Source organism: Mustelus asterias, chromosome 3 (genome assembly GCF_964213995.1).
Source record: "Mustelus asterias chromosome 3, sMusAst1.hap1.1, whole genome shotgun sequence".
NCBI lineage: Eukaryota > Metazoa > Chordata > Chondrichthyes > Carcharhiniformes > Triakidae > Mustelus > Mustelus asterias.
The window spans coordinates 78883531-78904317 of record NC_135803.1 but is presented as its reverse complement, the minus strand read 5'-3'; the positions used below and the strand labels follow the sequence as shown (position 1 = coordinate 78904317).

The window sequence follows — 20787 nt, the reverse complement described above, 5'->3', positions numbered from 1 at the left end:
AATAAAAATGAATCTTTTGAAGGGGTGGTAATGTTCCAGATTTCCACTACCTTTGTTGATGTGCTTTTAACGGTGTCTAATTTTAAAGTTTTTCCCATACCACGCTCCATGCTACCACCACCTCTCTCTACTCTATGAAATCCTTTAATCCATTAGATCACCCTTAATTTTCTATATTCAAGGGAACACAAAACTAGTCTATGCAACCTGTCCTTTTAATTTAATTTAACCTCTCCAAGGCCAATATCATTCTGGTGAATCTGCATTCCACTTCCCCTGAGGCTAATGTCCAGAATGGAACACAGGTGGCACAGCAGCACAGTGGTTAGTACTGCTGCCTCACAGCTCCAGGGACCCAGGGTCAATTTCAGCCTTGGGTGACTGTGTGAAGTTTGCATGTTCTCCCCGTGTCTGCATGAATTTCCTCCAGGTGCCTCAGTTTCCTCCCACAGTCCAAAGATGTGTAGGTTAGGTGGGTTAGCCATGGGAAATGTGCGGATTACGGGGATAGGCACAGGGACAGGGCCTGGGTGAGATGCTCTGTCGGAGAATCAGTACAGATTCAATGGGCCAAACTTCTGCACTGTAGAGATTCTATGATTCTACTTCAAATATTGTTGAACCAGAGCTTTATACAATTGTAACGTAACTTCTCCTCCTTTGTATTCAAAAAGACCAACATTTTCAGATGCACACATAGCAACCACATCGTTCCCCCATGCCTTTTTACCCCACAAGATGGATTTTCGATCTCAACCTTCCAAAACAGAAGACAAGGGCCTGTCATGCACCACACAGCACTTAGCAAAAGGATGCCAGAGAGACTTGGCAAAAAGAGGCAGAAACTAAATACATCAGCCAGGTGTATAGTGACTTCAGGAGAAGCAACAGAATCATAGAATAAGTATATTGGTACCCTAGAGACATCTGGATGTGGGAAACACGACAGCAAATTGAGTTCCAAACTTTATAATGCAAACTTCTTTCCCCAAAGGCCAGGAGAAAATACACAGAATTGCATTCCCCCTGAAAACTCTGATAATCACCTTCAGATCCTTGCAAGGAAAGCAGGGTTACTTAATCAAAAACATACCTACTGCTAATACAATACATGCAAGGGAATAAGAGACAGGTTCAACCAGTCCAAAAAAATAACTACACCCACACAAGTTCTATTCCCCTCTATGCCAGATAAACGCTGACTAGACTGCAGTGATAGGAAGCTCCACCTAACCTTGAGCAGACACAAGTGTCATGGAGGCCATGGTAGTCTACCAGCCAATGCTGTGTAAGCAAACAGAAGCTAACTACCACACCTCCCAAAGACAAATACACGGCTAAAATACATATGGGGCCTTTGCCAGTTTAAGTTAGCACTGTAAAAGCACAAAGATCCTGCTCTCATTTTCTGCTTGTATACCTATTTCTGAAGCTTACCCTTCCCACTGAAAATGAAAAGGGTTGAGGCAGCAATTGAATCAGAATAGGTAATCAAACATGAACAGAGTGCTGTTTGGTGTGCTTTTCATGGTGTCACTGCAAAGTATTATGAACAAACGCTAACCAAACTTGTGTAAAACTCTAATTACTTTTTAAAAAGCACTAGCCCACCAAATAAGATCTTTCTTACAATACTTTTCAACTGAACTCTATACAGCCACAGCATGCAATACAAATTGCCCTATGAAACCACACACACAGATTTGCATTATCACATTCCCCTGTACAAAGATCATGTTTCACAACACTGGAAACAGAACGACTATTCAGATATTTAAATATTCCTCAGTTAGAAGGTGCTGGGTAGCCTCCAAATAATCTTTCCCACGTTTCCCTACCCTTCCCCAAAAGCATTTAAAAACTAAGATGAGAAAGAACTTTTACTGACACTCTTCACCTTCCTCAGCTTTATGCTCCAAAGCTTTCTCGATTCAGGAAATGTTCCTTTAGGTTTAGACAATTGTGCACGTCACTCCACTTTTTACAAAAGCTATAAGGGGGAAATCAGTGAATTATAGACCAGTTGGCCTAACGTGTTGTCAGGAAATGGTTTATAGTTAAAAATAAGGTAACCAAATGCTTTGAATTTTCAGCTGCTCAGGGAGATTCAGTGTGGATTGGTAAAGGGTAGGTCATGTCTGAATTTTCTGAAGAGGTGACAGATGTCCATATATTTTACTTATATGGACTTTCAGAAGGCATCTCCAATAAAAGATAGCTCGCTGAAAATCAGTTCATAGGCTTGAAAACAAAATTACTGGCTTGGTTGAGTGACAGGAGAGAAAGTAGAAATATTGGGCAGGCACTCTAATTGGCAGGATGTGACTGGTGATATTCAGCATGATTATGTGGTTGGGGGCTTCAACTGTGTACTGTGAGACTAACCTCACTGTGTACTATGAGTCTAACCTCAGTGGTTGGTAAGCTGATGGAGAAGATCCTGAGGGACAAGATTTATGAGCATTTAGAGAGGTTTAGTATGCTCAAGAATACTCAGCATGGCTTTGTCAAAGGCAGATCTTGCCTTACGAGCCTGGAGGAGTTCTTCGAAAATGTGACTAAACACATTGACGAAGGGAAAGCAGTAGATGTGGTTTATATGGATTTTAGCAAGGCGTTCGATAAGGTCCCCCATGCAAGGCCTCTAGAAAAAGAGAGAGGGCATGGGATCCAAGGGGCCCTGTGGATCCAGAACTGGCTTGCCCAAAAGAGGCAGAGAGCGTGTATAGATGGGTCTTTTTATAAATGGAGGTCGATCACCAGTAGTGTGCCCCAGGGATCTGTTCTGGGACCCTTGCTGTTTGTCATTTTCATAAATGACCTGGATGAGGAACTGGAGGGATGGGTTGGTAAGTTTGCCGACGACACGAAGCTTGGTGGGGTGTGGATAGTCTGGAGGGATGTCAGAAGTTACAGAGGGGCATAGATAGGATGCAAGACTGAGCAGAGAAGTGGCAGATGGACTTCAACCCAGATAAATGCGTAGTGGTCCATTTTGGCAGGTCAAATGGGATGAAGGAGTACAATATAAAGGGAAAGACTCTTAGTACGGTAGAGGATCAGAAGGACCTTGGGGTCCGGGTCCATAGGACTCTAAAATCGGCCCCGCAGGTGGAGGTGGTGGTTAAGAAGGCATATGGTGTGCTGGCCTTTATCAATCGAGGGACTGAGTTTAGGAGTCCGGGGATAATGATGCAGCTATATAAGACCCTCGTCAGACCCCACTTGGAGTACTGTGCTCAGTTCTGGTCGCCTCATTACAGGAAGGATGTGGAAAAGATTGAAAGGGTGCAGAGCAGATTTACAAGGATGTTGCCTGGTTTGAGTGGCATGCCTTATGAGGATAGGCTGAGGGAGCTCGGTCTTTTCTCCTTGGAGAGACGTAGGATGAGAGGAGACCTAATAGATGTATACAAGATGTTGAGAGGCATAGATCGGGTGGACTCTCAGAGGCTTTTTCCCAGGATGGAAATGGCTGCTACGAGAGGACACAGGTTTAAGGTGCTGGGGGGTAGGTACAGGGGAAATGTTAGGGCGAAGTTTTTCACAGAGGGTGGTGGGCGAGTGGAATCGGTTGCCATCAGTGGTGGTGGAGGCAAACTCAATAGGGTCTTTTAAGAGACTCCTGGATGAGTACATGGGACTTAATAGGGTGGAGGGTTATAGGTAGGCCTAAAAGGTAGGGATATGTTCGGCACAACTTGTGGGGCCGAAGGGCCCGTTTTGTGCTGTAGTTTTTCTATGTTTCTATTTATGAACAACTTGGGTGAATAGATAGAAAGCCACATATCCACTGTGCCTTAGGTGGAAGCATACAATTACAAAGAGAGATTGAAGTTTTAAAATTTATTTATTAGTGTCACAAGTAGCTTATATTAACACCGAAATGAAGTTAGTGAAAATCCCCTAGAGAGATTAAATGAATGAGCAAAACTATGGCATTTACATTTCACTGTGAGTTTAGCCACTTTGAGCCTAAGAGAGATAGAACAGGGTACTTTCTAAAATGTGAAAAACTAGAAACATTGGTAGTTCAGAGACTTGGGGGTCCAGGTACATATATCATTAAATTGTCATGACAGTTACAGAAAATAACGAAGGCAGCTAATGAAACACTTTGTAGAGCCCCCCTGATCAAACCTGGAACCTTCGTATGTGAATGGGGACCCCAAAAAACATCTACAACTACAAGCAGGGTCTGGGAATTGTTAAACCTTTCATGCACAAGGAGACTGCTCAATCATTAAGTAAATTTTTCAGCAGCAATTTTGAGTTCTCAGGCATCCCTCAATTCCAATTCTTCACAAAACAGGTGAGTGGAGTGAAGACCACTGCTCTGGTATAGTAGCATTCCTAAGAAACGCACTAGTGAGCTATCTGAAATAGATTATGTAGGAAATGTAGCAGCCAATTTGCTGAACCGTCTGATATCCTTTTTGGCAGTTTGACACAGTTGGCATCAGTATTAATAAAAAGTTTATAGGCTCAAGGTCCGTAATCAGGGGTTTAATTTATTATCTAAAGATAGTTTTTCATTACAGCACAGCACTGAGATCATCAACTCTTTGAAACGTTAACCAGAGAGAGGCAGAGCTTGAGTTAAGTGAACATTAAAAGATCCCATGTCACTTGGAGAAAAGGGAGTTCTCTCCTAGTGTCCTGCCAATTTTCCTCCATAAACCAGCATTCAATTAACCCACAGAGCTTCAAAAGTCTCATCACCCTGCTTTGTACATCTTGAAGCTGTCCATCAAGGTCAATAGTCTGTTACAAATCGTCTACCCAGGACATTATTGTAAAGAATGTTACAAATCGTCTACCCAGGACATTATTGTAAAGAATGTTACAAATCGTCTACCCAGGACATTATTGTAAAGAATGTTACAAATCGTCTACCCAGGACATTATTGTAAAGAATGTTACAAATCGTCTACCCAGGACATTATTGTAAAGAATGTTACAAATCGTCTACCCAGGACATTATTGTAAAGAATGTTACAAATCGTCTACCCAGGACATTATTGTAAAGAATGTTACAAATCGTCTACCCAGGACATTATTGTAAAGAATGTTACAAATCGTCTACCCAGGACATTATTGTAAAGAATGTTACAAATCGTCTACCCAGGACATTATTGTAAAGAATGTTACAAATCGTCTACCCAGGACATTATTGTAAAGAATGTTACAAATCGTCTACCCAGGACATTATTGTAAAGAATGTTACAAATCGTCTACCCAGGACATTATTGTAAAGAATGTTACAAATCGTCTACCCAGGACATTATTGTAAAGAATGCAGCATGCCACCATGTTGAACATGTCTTCAGAAGAGTACCAAAAAAATAATTATCCCAAGCATCATCAAAAACAAATTAATTAGTTCATCTCACTTTCTGCACTACAAGTCAACCATATTACACAAAGAAAAGAATGCCTTGCTTACAATGCTATCAGACATTGACACTACACCTTGGTTTCTCGTATAAAAAAAAAGGGTGGGTGCTGCTCAGCTCCACAATTGCATCAATGTTAGCTTTGGGTATCTACTGCTTACTTTTTCCATCATCTGCTCCTGAATCATACAACACAGGGTGTTTTGCAAATTGAAGTTCTGAATTTAAACTCGGCAGGGTTTGTGCTGACCATGGTATTTCTATCATACGAATTGAAGCTCCTTCCACACTCCAGAAATATTTATTTAAACCCAACCATAGATGAGCACAGCCAATTGTGTGTTAAATATCATTCCTACTTCCCATCTTCATTTGCAAAGGAAAGACCATCAAGAATCATTGATTATCCCTGGAGTCAACCCACAACCTATTCATGATCAGATCAGCCACTGGGCTAGCTGGGAATTCCTGAGAGCACTAGTCAGGAATCAACCACGCAATCTTCCTGATGTGATAGTCGAGTGCCCTATGGAGCAGTTTGTCCAACCCAACAAGTGATCTGGGAATCTCTGGTGGCAATTTGGCCTCGTCTATTGCTCTTTCAGCTGCAAGAAGGTTGCAGACAACCGGGGATGACAATTCAGGGTGATGAATGTTCATCCCAGTTTTCCTTGAGACCACAAGGAGTGAATGGCAAAAACCACAAAAGGGAAGCCGAGAGTCACAATGTGCTTCAGCAACAGTCAGGCTGAACATCAATACATCAAGTCAGACAAGATGAAAGTGGAGAGTTACTGTTCAAATGATGGAAAAAGAACAGCATTAAGCAACTGTGTATGAATTCAGAGTACATCCTACAAGTTTAACAAAAATGCAAAACCAATGTCATCAGTCATTTTGGCATGCAGTAGATGCAGACTAGATGGGCCAAATGGCCTCATTCAGCACTGTAGGGATTCTATGCTCTAAAGTGCAATGTACAAAAGTATGTTGGATGCTGAATGGCATTCTGCCATTACGTAGGCGGCAACTTGCCCCTCAAATCATCCATTACAAGCTCATGAAACTTAATGCTCTCAGAATTTGAAGTTAGTCAGATTGTGTCCTCAAACCTGACTTGATTTTAGACACACAGTTTGGATCCTGAGCTGACAGGGCTCTCCTATGTGAGGCTGAGCAAATTGGGCCTACACACTCTGGGTAAAATAAGAAGTGATCTTATTGTAACATAGAAGATTCTGAAGGGTCTGACAGAGATTTTCTCCTGGCTGGGAATCTAGAACTTCTGGAACACACCATCAAGATAAGGGGTCAATCATTTAGGACTGACACGAGGGGAAATTTCTTCACGTGAATTTTTGGAATTGTCTATCCCACAGGGTTGTGGCAGCTCTGCTGTTGAGTACATTCAAAGCTAAGATAGGCAGATCTTTGGTTTCTCTGGGAATAAAGCGATATGGAGAATGAATGGGTAAGTGGAGTTAAGTCAGAAGATCAGCCATGATCATATTGAATGGTGGAACAGACTGGGGAGAGACCATGACATTTACTCCTACGCTTATGTTCTAGCCACATTGGGTGAAACACCAACTAATATGTCAGACCTCACCCACCACTTAAAAAAACTTCCAAATGTTTCTACGTTGTCTAAAATAGCTGCAGCTAAACCTCACTACTCACCAATATATAATTTCCCCTTTACTGAAGTTACTTTGAGGCATGGCAGTAGTTCATTAAATTTACAGTGATTACCACTGCTAATTCACTTTACAACAGTATTGTGCTCACGAACAGCACAATATATGAGCACCCTTGAAAAGAACATCCTGGGTGGGATTTTACGGCCTCGCTCAGGCGAGACCAGAAAGTCCCACCCGAGGTCAACGGAGATTTCCGTTGTTGGACCCTCATCTGCGCTGATTCCGTGGCGGACAAGGTGGTAGAGTTCTGGCCTCTATATTCTTCCCCCCTTCCTTACAGGCTTACACTGAGAGGATGTGTCTGATTCAGCTTCCAGGCCATTACCTGTGCCGATTTCAATCCAGCCATCAGCTGTGTCTCAGTGGGAAGTATTTGCACCTCCAAGTCATAAGGCTGTGGGTTTAAACACCAGTCAAGAGACTCTCGGCCAACAATCCAGTACAGTATTGACAGAATATTGCACTGCCAGAGTGCCATCTTTTGGAAGAAACCTTCAACTCAATGACTACGCCCTCGCAGTTCGACATAAAAAATCTCCTGACACTATTCGAAGACTTCTCAATACCCATCCCACAACCAACATCATGAACAGGTTTTCTGTTCATTATCTCATTGCTATTTGTGGGACAATGTCTTCACAAACTAGCTGCCACATTTCCTACATTATGACAGTGACTACACTTCAGCAAAGCATTTTGGAACACCCAGAGATCATGAAAGCACAACTAAAGCATAGCTAGACTAACAGCTCAGAAACAGTACAAGGCAGGCATCTATAAAGACATTGAGAGGTTTGTAAGTATTTATCATAGAAATCATCAAAAATTTATGACACGAGGCTATTCAGCCCATCGTATTCCTATTGGTTGATAACAAGCTGTAATCCCACCTTTCTGCATTAGGTCTGTAGCTCTGCAGGTCACAACTCTTCAAGTGGACATCGAAATACCTTTTTTTAATGTTTTGAGAATTTCTGTCTCTAGCACCTTTTCAGGCAGCGAGTTCCAGGTCCCTATCACCCTCTGGATAAAAAAAATGTTTCTTCATCTCTCATCTAATACTTGCACCAATTACTTTAAGTCTCTGCCCCTGTTTGTGACTCCTCTGCTACGGTAAATAGGCTCCCTCTTTTTATTCCAACTTGTCTCTCAATGTTATACGTGTCAATTGCATTGCCCCTCAACCTCCTTTGTTCTAAGGCAAACAATTTATTCTTTCACAGGATGTGGGTGGAGCTGGGTAGGCCAGCATTTATTGCCCATCCCTAATTGCCCTCAAGAAGGTAATGGTGAGCCATTTTCGTGCACCACTGCAGACCATGTGGTGCAGGTACATCCTATGCCACTCCCAGCCTTCTCCCTATGCTCATTCTTCTTTTTTAGGCTATAATCCAACACCCTCTTAAATGTCTCAATTGATCCTCCCTCCCCCAAACTCTCAGGCTGTGCATTCAAGATCCCAATCACCGATGCATGAAAAATAAATTCTTCATTTCACCATTGCTTCTTTTGCCAATTATCTTAAACATATACCTTCTAGTTCTCGACTATTCCACTATTAGGAACAATTTCTCTGTATCTACTCCTCATACTTCTAACAAATCTCCTCTCAGCCATCTATTCTCTAAGGAAGAGTCCCAAGCTCTCCAATTCATCTTCATATCTGAAGCTCCTCATCCGGGGAACCATTTTCATGAATCTTTTCTGCACTTTCTCCAATATATGAAGCTAAACCAGTGTTCTATAAAAGCCAAATATAATTTATTTTCTTTTGTACCCTACGTTCCTATTAATAAAGCCTTGTATGTTTTATTAACCACTCTCTCAAACTGCCCTGCTACCTTCAATGGCTTTTGCACATTCACACCCAGACCCCATTGCTCCTGCACTGCCTTAGAATTATACCCGTTAATTTTATATTCTCTCCATGTTCTCCTTGACAAAATGAATCACTTCTCGTTTCACTGTATTAAATATAATCTGCCACTTATCCCCCTATTCCACCAACCTATGTCCTCTTGAATTAATACACTATCCTCTTCACTACTCACAATGTTCCAAGTTTCATATCATTGGCAAATTTCGAAATTGTGCCTTGTACAAAGGTCTATATCATTAATTATATGGAGAAAAGGCTCCCAAAAACGACACCTGAAGAACTCCACTACAAACCTTCCACAAGCCCAAGAACATCCAATAACTGCTACTGCTCCCTGCCACTCAGCTAATTTCATATCCATGTTGCTACTGTCCCTTTTATTCCTCGAGTTAGAAATTTGCTCACAGATCTGTTGTGCAAGACTTTATTAAACTTCTTTTGGAACCCATGTGCAGCACATTTTGGGTGAAGTTTTTCCCAACATTTATACTAAGCTTTCTTTTTACTCATGCCCCCACTTCAAGTATCCCTGCAATAGTCTTCCACACAAAGCTGATCTTTGCCATTAAATATTGCATATACTTCTACTGAACTAATTTCTTTCAAGCTAAAAGAGATCATTCTCCTGGTTATCCTCAAACAGTTCTTTGACACGATGATTTTACCCTTGAAACCTCACACTACATTCATGGCTAGAATGTTCCAAATCAATGGCCTCCCTCATCGCTATCTCATACATAAATCAAAAAAGTTCAAATGTACTCAAGATGCAATGGCTCAAAGAGAATCTGATCCACACACCCATTATTAAAAAGGTATGTTTAAAAGTTTACTTGCTTAAGGTGATGAAGGTAGTTAGAACTTTGCAAGGCAGGAGCATATCACCCTGAATGATAATTAATGGGTTTGTGGCTTCCTGGGCTTTATCCACTAGCCAATGCGGTTGCAGGTGGAGGGAAGAGGAAGCATTGGTAGTTGAGGGGCGAAATCTGTCAGCAAGAACATATAGGAGCCTGAACACATAAATGAGCTGCTAGGCTAGGCAACTTTAGCATAGCATATTCCATCAAAACTTCTAACGATGTGACAATCCAATTAAACATTCTAGTCACTTTGTTTATGCCAGTCTAATGATTTAACATGTTCCTTTCTGCTTTACGTTTAACTATCACAACACAGTCCACAAGCGTAAATTCAACTGAGCTATATAGATGTACAGGTTCTAGATTGCAGCCACAAATATTTTCTTTAAACTTTGAGATGCAAGGAAAAGTGAAGGGCAATACCTTCCAATATGATGGGAAAGAAATGTGCCACTGGACATCTCAGTTTTAGATTAGCAAAAATAATTCACTTTACTAAAAATATTGAAGTGTGAACCAGCAAATTTAGTTTCATCAGATTAATTTCTAAAACTCTCACAAATTACCTTTGCCAATTTCACCATCTTCCCAAAGAACTTAGTATCTGATACTTGAATTATCCATTTGATAATAGGCATTTTTCCAACCTGCTCCCCTGCTTTCATTATAGCACTGATTCACTCTAGTGAATTGGTTCACAAACACCAAATGCCTGCAGGCTGCTAATGGTTTTAAATGCAAATTTCCATCTTCGCAATGATCGCTAAGGTAACAAAAATGTCATGCGAAACCCAATGGATGATACGATGTTCTATACAAGTCAAACATCATTTCCTTTCTTTTGATACAATGAAAATAGAGGCAGTGGAGTGCTGGGACGGCACAATACTCCGATTCAGGAAATAATATTTTGCAAACAGCATAGAAGTAACTTGAAGACATGATTTGTGCCAAGTATGACATGCTGGGGAAGAGCAGGTAATTTGGCAATTAAGGTTTCCAAAACTCCCCAATTACTGGGGCTTTTCTTAATGTCATATCCAGGTCTGGTATTACTATTAGTCAACAACTCAATTATCATTGTACCAGGATGGTCAAGGGCAAACTAAATGTACCATCTGACATGATGATGTTACCCTTGAAACGCCACTGTTCACTACATTCATGGCTAGAATGTTCCAAATCAACGGCCTCCCTCATCTCTATCTCATCCTTAAATCAAAAAAGTTAAAATGTACTCAAGATGCAATGGCTCAAAGAGAATCTGACCCAGACACCCATTATTAAAAAGGTATGTTTAAAAGTTTACTTGCTTAAGGTGATGAAGATAGTTAGACCTTTGCAAGACAGGAGCATGTCACCCTGAATGATATCTTGTAGTTCCTAACAGCAGGTAAAGGGTGCCCCATTCATATATAAACCATGTTTTCAATTATTCTCAAAAAAAGCAGCATTTTCTGTAAATTGAAACTGGCAATAACTTCCCCTTTGGGAACAAATATTTCTCACCTCTACTTCAACCTGTTCCTGAACATCATCCAGTAACTGGACCACAAGCTGGATCCCTCTGCCCCGGGCTTTGAGGGAAGATGTCACGGAGAGGCTTTGCCCTGGCTCCAACGTACTAATCGCTGCATTAGTCTGTGCTCCGAGTCGAGCTCCAGGAGTCTGCAACACTCGATACGTTCCTTCCATCTCCTCCATCATTCCCACTGAGCAACAGATGTAGTCTAGGAAAGAGAGAGACTATCAGGCTCATGCATTTGCTGCCAGATCACAACTTCATTTTAAAACATATGGTCATTTGTTACTTGGGTGCAAAACATTCTTCTTGATATTTACCAATATCACACTGCAGCTGACGTCAGGGAGATGCACAAAAGTATCTTTGTGCAAACCATAAAGGCAAATCAATACTGCATTAAAAAATGCTTCAGACTAGCATTAGAAACTATGCCAATAAATTATTTTCTCTGCATACACTTTGACAAAGGAACTGCTTATTAAGCTGAAGGATCAGTTTGCAATGTCTGTTCGTGTCTGTTTATTATTATCTCTAGCTATCCAGTCACATACACAGATTGTGCTACTGCACTTTGTTTGGAGAAAGGAGAAGCCAAGTCACTTAAAATATTAAAACAGGCATCAGGAAGTGGTACGACCGGGTCTTGAACAATTCAGAAGGATAGAAAAACAAAGTCAGAGAGATGGAAAGGCAGAAAATAAAAACCTGCATTTACATTGCACCTTTCACCTCCTCAGGAAAGCCCTCTAGGACATCAGAAGTCACTTGCTCTTTTTCAAATAGTACCACTGAATCTTCTGAAAAAGAATGCTTCCTAAGGATTTTGGGGCAGGAATAGTAGTCACAGCTGTACAGACGAAGGTTCCAGGATCTGTGCCAGGTTACCTAATCACTGCCAGGAAAGTAGTGGAAGTGTTGAAACCAAAGAACACACAAGAGGAAAGACAACTTCTTTAAGAGAATACCTCATTTTACCTCCTTCACATGGACTACTCCCAGATCCCTAACCTGCAGTGTTGTCAATCTACATTCCTTTCTTCTAACCCTGTCCTGCAGTAAATGCAAGTCTATCTATCTGCTAAGCCCAAGGAATCCTCTGGTTCGCCAAATCCACTCACTATTCTTTACCAGATCCCACATTTCCTGCCCTCATCCAAACTCATCCACATGCTGTTCAACCAAACGAGTCAACTCCATGTCTATCCAATCCCAGAGCATTAAGTGCGACTAAATCAAATGGCCTGCTCATTCCCCAACTACCATTAATTACTAGTTAACTATGTCTAGCACACTATTTTGACTGCAGTCTATGTAACCTTTTTCTAAATAAATGCTGGATAAAATTGAGTAGCTGTATAAAGGAACAGGCCACTGGAAAAGGATGATACAATTTTTTCAGAAATTGTATTTTGTTTAAACCTAAAATGATATTTGAATCATCGATAGTCACGGGTGAGGTACCTGAAGTTTGGAGAATGGCAAATGTTGTGCCTTTGTTTAAAAAGGACTGCAGGGAAAAGCCTGGGAACTACAGGCCAGTGAGCCTCACATCTGTGGTGGGTAAATTGTTGGAAGATATTTTGACAGACAGGATCTACAGGCATTTAGAGATGCAAGGACTGATTAGGGACAGTCAGCATGGCTTTGAGAGTGGAAAATCATGTCTCACAAATTTGAGTTTTTTGAAGGGGTAACCAAGAAGGTAGATGAGGTCAGTGCAGTTGATGTTGTCGACATGGACTTAAACAAGGTCTTTGACAAGGTACCGCATGGTAGGTTGTTGCACAAGGTTAAATCTCACGGGATTCAGAGTGAGGTATCTAAATGGATACAAAATTGGCTTCTTGACAGAAGCCAGAGGGTGGTTGTAGAGAGTTGTTTTTCAAACTGGAGACCTGTGACCAGCGGTATGCCTCAGGGATCAGTGCTGGGTCCACTGTTATTTGTAATCTATATTAATGATTTGGATGAAAATATAGGAGGCATGGTTAGTAAGTTTGCAGATGACACTAAGATTGGTGGCATAGTGGACAGTGAAGAAAGTTATCTCCAATTGCAATGGGATCTTGATCAATTGGGCCAGTGGGCTGACGAATGGCAGATGGAGTTTAATTTAGACAAATGCAAGGTGATGCATTTTGGTGGATTGAACCAGGGCAGGACTTACTCAGTTAATGGTAGGGCGTTGGGGAGAGTTACAGAACAAAGAGATCTAGGGGTACATGTTCATGGCTCCTTGAAAGTGGAGTCACAGGTGGACAGAGTGTTGAAGAAGGCAATCGGCATGCTTGGTTTCATTGGTCAGAACATTGAATACAGGAGTTGGGATGTCTTGTTGAAGTTGTACAAGACATTGGTAAGGCCACACTTGGAATACTGTGTGCAATTCTGGTCACCCTATTACAGAAAGGATATTATTAAAACTAGAAAGAGTGCAGAAAAGATTTATTAGGATGCTACTGGGGCTTGATGGATTGAGTTATAAGGAGAGGCTGGATAGACTGGGACATTTTTCTCTGGGAGTGTAGGAGGCTGAGGTCTTATAGAGTCTTATCTTATAGAGGTCTATAAAATAATGAGGGGCACAGATCAGCTAGATAGTCAATATCTTTTCCCAAAAGTAGAGGAGTCTAAAACTAGAGGGCATAGTTTTACGGTGAGAGGGAAGAGATCCAAAAGTGTCCAGAGGGGCAATTTTTTCACACAAAGGGTGGTGAGTGTCTGGAACAAGCTGCCAGAGGTAGTAGTAGAGGTGGGTACAATTTTGTCTTTTCAAAAGCATTTTGACAGTTACTTGGGTACGATGGGTATAGAGGAATATGGGCCAAATGCAGGCAATTGGGGTTAGCTTAGGGTTTTAAAATAAAGGGCAGCATGGACAAGTTGGGACGAAGGGCCTGTTTCCATGCTGTAAATCTCTATGACTCTATCAAAAGCAGTTCACAACGTGATTCTAAGTCACAAAATCCCAACATCCAATCGCAAAAAGGTTTACAACTACAAAACTGAGAACAGTGTTATGTTTTTCTAAATCCTTTTCTACAGAAATCTCAAGATGACTCTCGGTTATGCCAGCATCCAACAGCTAAAGAAAAGTAATATTCTTTGGACATTCATAGGATTGCAACATTTATTCATTAGGATTAACATGCTGCTACCCACCATTGAATTATTTTTATTCACAGATCTAATGGACTGCTCTAAAACAGTAGAAGTCATCAAGATTGCCAATTAAAATGGTAAACAACTGCTCCAGGGAAGTGTTGAACATTTCTGAAACATCCCAACTTCACTTTTACTGATACGAGAGCTGCTCCAGTCCGCCTACATTGGTGCCCAGATGAGTCTCACACTCCTTACTTTGTTTCCTACCAACACACTTTCCCCTCCGAGCCACACCCCATCCTGACCTTGAAAAGACAATCGCTGTTCCTTCACTGTTGCTGGGTCAAAATTGTAGACTCACCACATTGACTATAACAGCATGATTTCAGGGGTCACTCCATTGCCTTCTCCAACTATTTTTTTTAAGAATTACCACAAAGTTTATCCAAATCTTCTCGATTCATCACACGACTCGAGGTGGAATAGCGGTTAGCACTGCTGCCTCACAGCGCCAGGAACCCGGGTTCAATTCCGGCCTTGGGTGACTGTGTGTGGAGTTTGCATGTTCGCCATGTCTGCATGGGTTTACAATGGGTGCTCCGGTTTCCTCCCACAATACAAAGATATACAGGTTAGGGTTGATTGGCCATGCTAAGTTATCCCTTACTGTCCCAAGGTATGTAGGTGAGGGGGATTAGCAGGGTAAATATGTGGGGTTATGGAGATAGGGCTTGGGTTAGATCTCTTTGCAGAGTTGGTGCAGACCGAATAGCCTGCTTCTGCAGTGGAGATTTTGATATAAAAAAGAGACAAAATGGCAAAATCCAATTCCTGCGACTGTCCCAGTTCTTTTCTAATAAAACTGGTTTGAAACATAGAAATCAAATCATAGAAACCCTACTGTACAGAAAGAGGCCATTCGGCCCATCGAGTCTGCACCGACCACAATCCCACCCAGGCCCTACTCCCATATCCCTACATATTTACCGACTAATCCCTCTCACCTATGCATCTCAGGACACTAAGGGCAACATCTTGGGATATTTTTAATCACTTATTGGGTTGAACACCATTGAGTTAGGGAGTGCAGCCACTTCTCACCCATTTGTAGAGTTTGCTGATTGCATCCCAAATGGCATAAAAACAGAAAATACCAGAAGCATTCACAAGGTTGGGCAGCACGAATGCAAAGAGAAATAGGATTCACATGTCGGCTCTGACGTTTCATCAGAACATACTTTTGATGAAAGGTCAATCTGAAACATTCCAAATTTCTAGGAATCACAATATTCTGTTTTTGTATTACTACCCATGTGACACCACCTTAATTTGCTACTTCAGCTTGCGACAGTTTTTGTCCAGGCTCATGAAAATTCCACATGTGCGGCACAAATTCAGTTGCATGATTTTAATCACGAAAATAGTAGTCACCATGGATGACAAATCCTGTAACAGCCTGCCTTAAATAACAGAAGAAAACCCTGCCCATGTAAGAATTTGAGAACCAGTATGTCATTGAGATAGAGGATCAGCCATTATCACATTGAATGGCAGAGCAGGCTCGATGGGCTGAATGGCCCACTTCTGCTCCTATTTTCTATGTTTCTATTATGAGCAGCGAGCAATGCAAATGTGCACATTTAAAAACCACAGAGGATTAAATTACTATTCACTGTTTTGTTAATTTGGGTGGTAAATTTACATATTTTTGATGAACTCTAACATTACCCAGTGACAATAATCTGTGTTGTATATTCAGGGGTTGGCAGAGAACAGCAGGACCTGTTTGCCAATACTATACCCAGATTATAGCAAGACACTGTGCAAACTAAATGTAAAAAAAATTTAAATGATATCACTGATCTCCTCAGAAATAAATACTGCTTTGACGAGGCCCAACTTCACTTGGAGATCATGAGGCTCAAATGTTGGTTCAATGCCAGCACTGCTGTTGTAACAACCTTCTAATCCAAGCAACACCATTGACTATGCATTATTTCAAAAACAAGCCTGAGCTCACCTGCTTAACTGCTGGTCTGCAGTTGTCAAGCCCTTCTGCATCAAGCTCGCAACAAAATGCTCAAGCCTCAAAACCTTCCTGCCAACTTTGAATGCACAATCCAACCTCTGAAAGATACCCTGTACACCCCTACCTTGATGTGGAGATGCCGGCGTTGGACTGGGGTAAACACAGTAAGAAGTTTAACAACACCAGGTTAAAATCCAACAGATGCTCTCTCCACTCCCATTGTTTTGTTTCTTAAAGACTGGATTAGTTGTAAGTATTCACATTCCAACCATTATTCATGTAAATTGAGTCTGTGTCTTATAAGTTCTGTTTGTGAACAGAATTCCCACTCACCTGAAGAAGGGGCTCAGAGCCTCGAAAGCTTGTGTGGCTTTTGCTACCAAATAAACCTGTTGGACTTTAACCTGGTGTTGTTAAACTTCTTACCCCTACCTTGCTCAGCCTTACAACAAGATTTCACACACCAAACTCGCTTCATAGAGTATCTGTCTCTCATTTAAATGAACATGGCCAATGTTCATGAAGCTTAACACAAAACTAGAGTTGTGGTCTCACCTTCACCAGTAAATGCACTGAAAAAAAATTTTAAGTTGACTATTCATGGCTTCAGGAAGAACTTAGAAATCATAGAAACCCTACAGTGCGGAAGGAGGCCATTCGGCCCATCGAGTCTGCACCGACCACAATCCCACCCAGGCCCTACCCCCACATATTTACTTGCTAATCCCTCTAACCTACACATCTCAGGACAAGGGGTAATTCTTTTTTTTTTAACCTGGCCAATCAACCTAACCCGCACATCTTTGGACTGTGGGAGGAAACCGGAGCACCCGGAGGAAACCCACGCAGACACGGGGAGAATGTGCAAACTCCACACAGACAGTGACCCGAGCCGGGAATCGAACCCGGGACCCTGGAGCTGTGAAGCAGCAGTGCTAACCACTGTGCTACCGTGCCGCCCCAGGACCTTATGGAAAATACATCGCACTGTGCTCCTGGTTAATCCTGAGGTAAACTGTTACGACAACACATCTCCCATATAACGCCTCATCTGAAAGACAGCACCTCTGACAGTGCAGCTTTCCCTTGGTAGTGGACTGGAGTGTCAACCTGGAGACATGTGCTCTAGAGTACTGAAGTGAGACTGAGAGGAGAGAACACAACCCACTTAGCCAGTATCGACAATCCCCATACAATTTATATTTATCCTATCCAATCACAACAGCTTTATAACTCCAGCATCACACCACCTCCCCACCTCTGGCCTGGATCCAGCAATATGTCCTTGCAGCAAGCTGTTAGGGCTATTAGCATCCTGGGAAAGATCTAGCAATGCGCAACTTCACTTTCTTTTCCTAATTTTTGTCATCACCTTTAGTCCTTCACCCAGTAGCATAGTTCTAAACCTCATCCCAGCACAGTTAATCCACTAGTTGCCCCTCTTTGCTCAGCAACAAATGGGTAGCTGGCACAGGGAATGGATTATTAAACCACCCAATGTTAACACTTAACTATACAGTGAGCATTTCTCCCACTATCACTCCATCATATTGGTTAGAGAACATGGAACGCCACAATTAAGTTACATGAGATTAAAAATAGCACCTCCGTGATTTCCCTGTAATTGCTCACATAGTGCTTGTGTTTGTTTAAGTTTTTGACTGCGGGTTAGGCCAGAATCCATCGACATCTGCGATTTGCTGCAACATGATTTGTACCATCAACTTCTCCACCCTAATCACTGACCTACTTGAGATGAAACTGTCCCCCCCCCCCCCCCGCCCCTCACAAATCCTAACAATCAGGAGTCCAAGTGTGCCTTTAGATTTGAAGTCTTGTCTCTAAAAAAGAGCTGAGGGGGTGACCTGAAAGAGGTCTTTAAAATGATGAATGGGTTAGACATGGTTGACAACATCTTGCATGTATATAACACCCTTAACATAATAAAACAGTGCAAGGAACATTATGAAATGAAATTTGACACTGAACAAATGGATATTAGGTCAGGCGACCAAAGCTTAGTCAAAGGGATCCGTTTTAAAGGAGTAAATGAGAACGTGATGGAGGCAGGATAAATCAAAGCTTTCAAAAGGGAATTGAATCATTATCAGAAAAAGAAAAAATTGCAGGACAAAGGGAGAAAATGCAGAAGAGCGCCACTAAATGAATTGCCCCTTCAGGGAACCAGCACAGGCTAATGGGCTGAATGGCCTCTTCTGTGCTGTAACCATTCTGCAATTCCAAGTGAAACATCAGAGATGCTACTTAAAAAAAGGGAGGCTGCAGCCTGGCATCAGAGTACAGTTCGGAGATTATTCAAACATTCAAGTCCAGATGTAATAAAGACATGGAAGGTTTCATCAGAAGATGCACCAAGGCGGGGACAGGAAGACATTTGCATCACTCTTCCTAATGCTTAAGGAAAGAAGTGGCAGCCCATCTGCAATAGGATGTCAGAAACAGCATGTCATCGCAGATGTGGTGGAGGGATGGAGAGGTGGTGAAGTAGATCTGATTGTTGTCAGAGATCTAGCCCTATGCTTTGAGATAGTAGAGAGCTTGGAGATAAAACACCTCACTTCAAATCACCAAAAGGGTTACATGTAGAGTCTAACACACACACATTTTCAACACATGCTTGCACATACTCTGTCATTTATCCAGCCTCAACTAACACATCATGAAATAACATGACAATGTAATTTTGATAACTGGGTCATCTGTTTCAATTAATTTCAAACAGAGCATGTACTTTTTGGCTTTGTGCCAAATAAGACGGTTTAATGTTGTGGAGTTTGTGCTGCAGACACTGTCACTCTCCCAGACTGGGCACAATCATAGTTACAATCTGGGGTGCATATTCCTGTAGATAAGAGATGGGGTGGGGCCACATGCAGGATTTGGGAATGCAGGAGTAGGAAAGAGGTGAATCACCCACCCAACCCTGGTAAAGTAACAACGGGCAGCAGACACACCGCTTCAGGCAGTAGTAACGCTGGTGACCGGGCTGGGGTAAAGCGGATGTTTTTGCAGCGACACCAAACCCGGGAACTCAGCTACCCGGGAGGGGGGAACCTTAAACTTACCCCCAACCTCCAGTGCCTGAGAAGAATAGCAACAGCCAGGGAATGTCCCCTCGCCCGCGGAAACAGAGCGACCCCCGAGCAACCAAATCCTGCCCACGCCCCCGGCTCTTCTCCAGCTCCCGCTCCGCCGCTCACCTCCACCCTCAGCACCGCTCCTTCCAGCAGCTTTCCACCGCCGCCATCTTCCTCAGCAACCGCGCCGCTTCCTCATTGGCTGGGCCGGCCGACCCCTGCGACCAATAGTATCGCAGCACAACTGAGGGCTCGTGTCCCATTGGCTGGGGCGAAAGCCCTATTGGCTGCGATTTGAATGGGACAGCTGATTCGTCACTGAGGAAAGAGCCTGCTCCTTATTGGTTAATAGCCGGACACAGATTGCTGCGGTTGCAGCACCTGAAAAAAAGGGGGGGGGAGGTGGGGTGGAGGGGGTGTGGGGGGGTGGGGGGGGTGAGGGTGGGGGGGTGGGGGGGGTGAGGGTGGGGGGGTGGGGGGGTGAGGGTGGGGGGTGGGGGGGGTGAGGGTGGGGGGTGGGGGGGGTGAGGGTGGGGGGGTGGGGGGGGTGAGGGGGGTGGGGGGGTGAGGGTGGGGGGGGGGGGGTGAGGGTGGGGGGGTGAGGGTGGGGGGGTGGGGGGGGTGAGGGTGGGGGGGGGTGGGGTGAGGGTGGGGGGGGTGGGGTGAGGGTGGGGGGGGGTGGGGTGAGGGTGGGGGGGGGTGGGGTGAGGGTGGGGGGGGTGGGGGGGTGGGGGGGTGGGGGGGTGGGGGTGGGGGGGGGTGGGGGGGGGTGGGGGTGGGGGGGGGGGTGGGGGGGGGGTGGGGGGGGGGGGTGGGGGGGGGGGGGGTGGGGGGGGGTGGGTGGGGGGGGGTGGGTGGGGGGTGGGGGGGGGTGGGTGGGGGGTGGGGGGGGGTGGGTGGGGGGTGGGTGGGTGGGGGGTGGGTGGGGGGGGTGGGGGGGGGGTGGGGGGGGGGGTGGGTGGGGGGGGGTGGGTGGGGGGGGGGTGGTGGGTGGGGGGGGGGTGGGTGGGGGGTGGGTGGGGGGGGGTGGGTGGGGGGTGGGGGGGGGGTGGGTGGGGGGGGGGTGGGTGGGGGGGGGGGGGGTGGGGGGGGGGGGGTGGGGGGGGGGGGTGGGGGGGGGGTGGGGGGGGGGGTGGGGGGGGGGGGGGGGGGGGGGGGGGGTGGGGGGGGGGTGGGGGGGGGGGTGGGGTGG

The 20787-nt window shown here is 43.9% G+C and overlaps 1 protein-coding gene across 7 annotated transcripts in view; it reads right to left on the bottom strand.

The window, feature by feature from the left end:
- farp2 (FERM, RhoGEF and pleckstrin domain protein 2) overlaps positions 1-19801 on the bottom strand; it is a 238026-nt gene extending 218225 nt beyond the window's left edge. For 5 of the 7 annotated variants that reach the window (XR_013497446.1, XM_078209254.1, XM_078209255.1 and 2 more), the window contains exons 1-2: positions 19719-19801; positions 11348-11568 (exon numbers count right to left, since the gene is read on the bottom strand). Coding sequence is in view for 6 of the 7 variants with exons in the window: in XM_078209254.1 (XP_078065380.1) it covers positions 11348-11545 (198 nt within the window). In the remaining variant the exon portion in view is untranslated. Of the gene's footprint in view, positions 1-11347; positions 11569-19583 lie in introns of all 7 variants that reach the window. The other 2 variants (XM_078209258.1, XM_078209253.1) reach the window with 2 other exon arrangements.
- Positions 19802-20787: the final 986 nt, after the last annotated feature.